General features: G+C 53.5%; 1 protein-coding gene across 1 annotated transcript; it reads left to right on the top strand.

Moving 5' to 3' along the window:
- Positions 1–65: 65 nt before the first annotated feature.
- Positions 66–4,249, top strand: PSME3 (proteasome (prosome, macropain) activator subunit 3 (PA28 gamma; Ki); the record flags this gene model as incomplete). Its single annotated transcript, XM_010074681.1, has 10 exons — positions 66–98; positions 364–426; positions 914–1,018; positions 1,326–1,374; positions 1,996–2,108; positions 2,592–2,660; positions 2,901–2,968; positions 3,122–3,176; positions 3,432–3,518; positions 4,030–4,249. Coding segments are annotated over 10 exons (723 nt in total), but the record flags the coding sequence as incomplete, so codon positions are not given.
- Positions 4,250–6,400: the final 2,151 nt, after the last annotated feature.

Here is a 6,400-nt window from a genome sequence, read left to right as displayed (position 1 = left end):
CGGGGCGCAGCGCTGGGCCCTGCTCCGCGGTCGCGGCTCTGACCCGGGGTTTTGTCCTTCTGCAGGTGGACTCCTTCCGGGAGCGCATCACGAGCGAGGTGAGTGTCTCTCTGTGCTGCCCAGAGCGTGGCAGGACCGGGAGGAGGCCGTTGGTCCGCAGGGTTCTGACACCCCGGCTGCGGTGTGGCCTCTGCTGGGAGCTGCTGGTGCTCGGAGCACCGGGCACGGCTCAGCGCGGCGGCTGGCAGCACACGGGTCCTCTCCTGTTCCAGCCCCTGGACAGCTGGTTTCCCTTGCGTCCTTGCCTGGTAGCAGGACCCTCGCCGTGTCGTTTCCCATCATTGTCTGCTCTTTCTCTCTCAGGCTGAAGACCTGGTGGCAAACTTCTTCCCAAAGAAGCTGTTAGAACTCGATGGGTTCCTTAAAGTAAGGTTTAAGTCGTCCTCTGGATCTTTTTTCATTGTCAAGTAGTCAGGTCTGGTCCTGTGGTTTTCTCCTTCATTTCGCCTTGTTCCAAAGGGGTGAAGCAGTGGCTCAGTTGCTTGCGTGCGTTTGAGTGCTGTTAGCTCTAGAGGGGGTGCTTCCTTCTTCAGTTTTCTTTGTGTGATCACCATGTTTATCTTTCTTGCGTATTTAGCGGCTTCGGGCTGTCCTTCGTGACACTGTGGTCCCACAGGGGCTCCAGCGTTGCAGATAGTTGATAGCTTTGATCACAGCCTGGAGCTGGCATGCTGTGCTTGGGTGGAGGGGGGTCTTGTCTTAGGCCTATTATTAGACTTTTTTTTTTCATTCATCCTTATTTCATGGTTGGATAAGAGGGAACTCCAAGTCTTTAGTTTTCTCATTGTGTTTGGCGTGACAGAATGTGTTAGTTCATAATTAAATAACAAATCTGCTTTTTTTTTTTTTTTAGGAGCCTATCCTGAATATTCATGATCTCACTCAGATCCATTCGGACATGAACCTCCCAGTGCCTGACCCAATTCTTCTCACCAACAGCCACGATGGGCTGGATGGGGTAAGGTTACTCTCTTGGCTGTGGTCCCTACTTCTGTTAATTAAAACTGCGTGGCTTGCTCTGCGCTGGAGTTGGATATTCTCATTTAATAACAGGCTGTGGCTCTCCCAAAGGCTTTAGGAATTGGTCTCTCCAGCCTGGGAAGCCTGCTGGAGGTAACGCTGTGCTCTGCAGTCCTCTTTTGGTTTTAAAGAAGGATGTTTAGAAACCAGCAGTGTAGCAGAGGCTCTAAATTTTTCCTTATTTCCTTTATAACACTGTTATCGCTTACAACTAGTTTGTGAGTAAAACATTTTGTATATTTTAGCCAAATATGAAAAAGAGGAAGCTGGAAGACCGCGAAGAGACCTTTCAGGGTAAGAGTCCCCAAGTCTGTGTTGCTGTCCATCCCCTGAACCAGTGCGCCGTGCCCTAGGGCGTGAAATCACATGAACCCTGCTTGCCCTGTCCTGACAGCAGCTGCTGCTCAAGCAGTCCTGTCCCCGCAACCTCTCTGAGCCTGACCTACGGACGTTCTCTTGTGGAGGAATCAGGTTCCAGCTCTTAGAAGCATAAGTAGGACTTCTCTGATAGACATAAGTCGTACCTGCTTGAGCTTGCCCTGCAGGCAGAGGCAGCTGACCTCCCTGTGGCTCTGTGCTGAAAGCTCTTCTTGTCTGGAGAAAGATGCCAGGCTTTGGATTGAGCTGAGGCAGGAACAGCTCGTACACGTGCATCAAGAGAATCCTTTGTGCCCAGACTCAGCAGCCTAGAGCTCTTCAGCTCTCATCTCTGCTCCATGTTTTCTTTTTTCCTTCCTTTGTCATAATTACTGTTACCCACATCAAATTTCCCCTTCCCCACAGGTTAGTTAGAGCCCGGCTCAATGTCCACTGATAGCCTTTGTGGGAGATAAGACGCTCAGCTGGACCGTCGGTCTGCTCCCCGGTGCAGCCGTCCTGCGCGTTGCTGATGCACGTGTTTTCCTCTGCCGCTAGGTACCAAAGTGTTCGTGATGCCCAACGGGATGCTGAAGAGCAACCAGCAGCTGGTGGACATCATTGAGAAAGTGAAACCAGAAATCAGGCTGCTCATTGAGAAGTGTAACACGGTGTGTGCGAGCGCTGGAGCAGGTGGAGACAGCAGGATGCTTTTGCTCCTGGAGGCGGAAGGAGCAGCCGCCTCTGTTCTGTAGATGGGGAAAGGCAGGGTTTGTGTTACAGTGTCTGAGACCACCTGGGAGATACATGTAGGAAAATAATGTTTTTCTGAGCACTCGGGGAGCTGTGTAGTTCACCTCCTGAAGGAGGATGATGTCCGGCTCCTTCCTTGAGGCTTTTCTCCACTCCCTTTTGCACACTCACTGGCAGTGCTGAGAGCTTCCGTGGCACAGTCGGGAGACGCTGGTGCTGGCTTGTGGGGCATCCCAGCCGTGTGGGAAGTGATCTCAGAAGCGTTGCACGAGCATGACGGACCTGCAGTTTATCATGAACTGCATGGCAAAGGCAGGGTCCCAGGGGCTTTTGTAAAACTTTTGAGAGAGGTCTCTGCAGAGATATTGGTATTGATCAGTGTTGTGATCTTTCCGTTGCAGGTGAAAATGTGGGTGCAGCTTCTTATCCCCAGGATAGAAGATGGAAACAACTTTGGTGTTTCTATTCAGGTGAGGCACCACTGGCCCTGCCCTGCCCTAGGAGAGAGCTGTGCTCCAGGGATATGGGTCTCTTGGGTTCCTCTGAATCTTTCGTTTGATGGTATCCAGCAGCGGCAGTCATGGGGTTGGTTTAGGTTTTGTAAACCCAAATGTGAGCTTGACACGGCACTGCTGAGACATGTTGCTTTCGGAGCCCCGAGGGCCGGCTGCAGTCACACAAAGCTAATGGCTTCTGTGTCTTCCCTGCAGGAGGAAACAGTTGCTGAGCTTCGAACTGTGGAGAGTGAGGCAGCATCCTACCTGGACCAGATTTCTAGGTAGGCGTGCAAGAACAGGACTCTCTTTTGGGGATCCTCTTGGGAAAAGGAAGGTGCTTGGGGAAGGTCCCCCAGCTTTTCTAGGGCAACTTGGGCCTGAAAAAAATCTTGGTGCTGTTTACCTGACCTTTGGTCTTTCCCTTTTCCTAACAGATACTATATCACAAGAGCAAAGTTGGTTTCCAAAATAGCTAAGTACCCTCATGTGGTAAGTTAATGGGGAAGTGGAGATTTACATGTTACATGCCACTGCTTTTTGGGGCTCTTTGGGCCACTTCGTCACTGTCCTTTTCGAGCTGAGGGTTGTGGGGGAAGAGGGGGGATCATACAAGGATGCAGGACATCTGCGTTAGAGGAGAGCAAGCTGAAGGGGAGATTCCTGAGTAGAAGGCAGGACCTTCCTGCGGTGTGTGGGAGGCACAGCTGAGCTCAGGCCACTCAGCCCTGCGTCTGCTTTCTGCAGGAGGACTACCGCCGCACGGTGACAGAGATCGATGAGAAGGAGTACATTAGTCTGCGCCTGATCATTTCAGAGCTGAGGAATCAATATGTAAGTGAAAAACTGGAGCCTGTGCTGGCTCCCTGCGCAGCAGCAGAGAAACCCCTCCTGACCCTGCTGCTGCTCCCTCCTTTCCCTGTGAGCACAGCTCGTCCTGGCAGGAGGCCTGTCCCCTCCCCGCTCCACTTTGGCTCTAGTGAGAGGAGCCGACTGTTGCCTCTCCACCATCCCCTGGAGATGCCGGTGTTTCCAGCTGAGCGTTCACAGAGTTCTAGCACAAAATATTCCTTCCACCTCTGTAGGAACCTGTGATCCTAAACAGTTCATTCAGTAGAAGCCATTCTCAGGGTCCACAAAGAAATCTCTTTTTGATGTTACGTGCAGTGGCCTCTGTAAGGTCTGGCTGAAAGAAGCCCTTCGCTTATGTCGGGCGTGATCGCATGCAGGGGTGAGGGTGGTGCCAGGGTGGGCTGTGCTGCAGTTCTGACTAGAGCTCCTTGTGAAAGGTCAACACTGGATGTCTTCGTCCTTCTTGTCTGAGCCCTGTTCTCCCTTTCTGCAGGTCACTCTGCATGACATGATCCTTAAAAACATTGAGAAGATCAAGAGGCCTCGGAGCAGCAATGCTGAGACCCTGTATTAAGTGTCAACGTTTGAACTTGAGAACTGTTCAGTCAACTAAAGACCGTCATTGCCTTGGTTTGTTACGTGACTATCGAGATGGGAAACTGGCTGGAAATAGTATCACATTCTTAGTTAAACTCTAAAGAAATTCTCGCCTAGTTCTGTGATTGGTTTTGTTCAGGTCTCAGGAGCTCCCCTTCCCTCTAGTAGCTGGTGACGAGGCGGCTGTGCTACTCTGGGGTGCCCCGGAGGCTGCAGCAGGGTGAGAGCACCAGCCAGGCAGGAACATTCCTTCATGCCTTTCGTCCTACCTGAGTAGGAACGACACTAGAGACCAAGCCCTCGTCCTGTCCCATCTCTTGGCTGGAGGCTTCGCTGGGTTTCTGGGAACAGGGCAGACGGTGCAGCACAAGAGCAAGCCCTGGCGGTGCAGCGACAAGAGATGCTCGCTGGCCGTAGCCGGGCCCCTCTGCTGCCGTTGCTCTTGCACTGACCCACGGTAAAGACGGGGGAACCTGCCCCTGTGGGCTGGGGCAGCACCATGCCGCAGTGCTGCTGAGTGGTCTGCAATCCTTTTCTGGCTCGCCTCGGCAGAGCCTGCCCTGCCTGCCCCTGGTCTGGCAGCTCTGGCTGCTCTGTCTGGGTCAGTGCAGACACAAGGTGGTGCTTGAGGCGAGGGCTGGCTGCTCTCCTGGTCGGCCCTGAGCTTGGGGGACTCTGCTCCTGTTTGTGATTCGACTGCAGCCGCTTTCTCGGCTCAAACCAACATTACTTCACGTACGTCCTAGTGCCCCGTCAGCATGAGACGCGTTTGCCCAGGCTGAGAGAAGGAAGGGGCCGGGGGTACGATACCCAAGTCCCGTTGGTCTCCACCCATGGTCAGGCTGAGCCCCGCTGTCCCCCGGACGTGCTCCCCGCTGCCGGGGCAGAGCCGGCCGGCTCAGCAGCTGGAGCTCGGGGTGAGGATGGCTGACACCCACCCGGTACCGCTGCAGACCTTGTAGTCTTTCCCCTGCAAAGGGCACACTTGTGTGCCTGGTGACTCCTCTAAGCCACTGGAACGTTTCGTGGTCCATTACAAACCCCTCTGGAAATGACTGGTTGTGTTGCATCAGTTTTCGTGTGTGGCAAGTGGGCCCATCATGCTGCAGGCTCCAAAACTTTTCTTATTTATAGTATTTCTACTGAAGTCCCTTATTCAGGGAACTTTAAATCATTTGTTTCAGGAACCTCGCTGTTTCCTGGGTCTTGCTGTTACACCCGTATATCCTCATTGTGCAGTAGCCTCACTAGTTGTGTTAAGCTCCTTGTAACAACAGTGACAAATGGAATGAACTTTCTCCCCTTCTTTTTTTTACTTTTTGTTTCTTCTGCTTCCACATCTAAGAGCCATGTTGTCTCTTGCTGGTTTCCCAGGGATTTGCCCAGAGTGTGGAGGGCCACTGGCCCTTGCTATAGACTCTTCTGTTGTTGTTTGTAGTAAGTCAACTCTTAGTCTTCCCACTAATAAATATTCAGTAACAAACCAACCGCGTTCTCGCTGCCGTCTGGGAGCAGCACTTCCCCTTGTGTTTCTTTGTATTGATTCCTTTTAATTTGTTTGGCTCTCTTTGCCAGATGAAGGTATGTAAACTTTTATCATGTCGAGAAATTAAAATAAGGTACTTGGAATTCTTTTAAGGTAGCCCCTTGTGTGTGGTGCTGAGCTTTTGGGCTGCGCAGCGTTAGCGTCTCTTCTGGTCCTGCCTTACGGCCAGTTGCTCCTTCCCTGCCTTCTGCTCGTTCCTCTCTCTGACGGCGTTGTAAATGGCTCTGTAGGTTGTTTCTGTTCCTTTCACGTGCCTTACGTTAGGCCCACAGTTGTGGGTTTAGTGTGGTCTGTCCCATCTCAACCCTGCGTGCGAGGCTCGGGCCATCTCGGCTAAAACAGACGCGGGAGGTTTGTGTGGTGCTCCTCAGCCTGCTCCGCTCCTGCGCCTCTGCCGAGTGGGCGTCTGCGGTGCTGTCCTGTGCCAGACCTGCTGTGGGTGTCTGGCGCACGGTCCGTGGCTCTCTCGGCCACTCTGGATGCGGTGCCAACGGTTCTGAAGGCCGGCTGCCCTGCGTCCCCCCACCACAGGGACCCCTGCTCTCCCCAGGGCATCGTCCCTGTTCCTGTTGTGCTTCCTCCTGCGTCTGCTGCACCGCGGCCTGGGCTGCGGGGACCTCTCCAGCGGCACTCCTGTCCCTGGGTGTCCTGTCTGTCCCGAGGCTGGGCCCTGGTCCCGGTGCCGCTAGGTGGGGCCCGTCCCCCGCCCCGGAGCAGTGCC

Source organism: Pterocles gutturalis, unplaced genomic scaffold (genome assembly GCF_000699245.1).
Source record: "Pterocles gutturalis isolate BGI_N339 unplaced genomic scaffold, ASM69924v1 Scaffold34197, whole genome shotgun sequence".
Classification (NCBI taxonomy): Eukaryota; Metazoa; Chordata; class Aves; order Pterocliformes; family Pteroclidae; genus Pterocles; species Pterocles gutturalis.
Note: the sequence above shows the minus strand (reverse complement) of the source record. Positions and strands in the feature narration are given on the sequence as shown.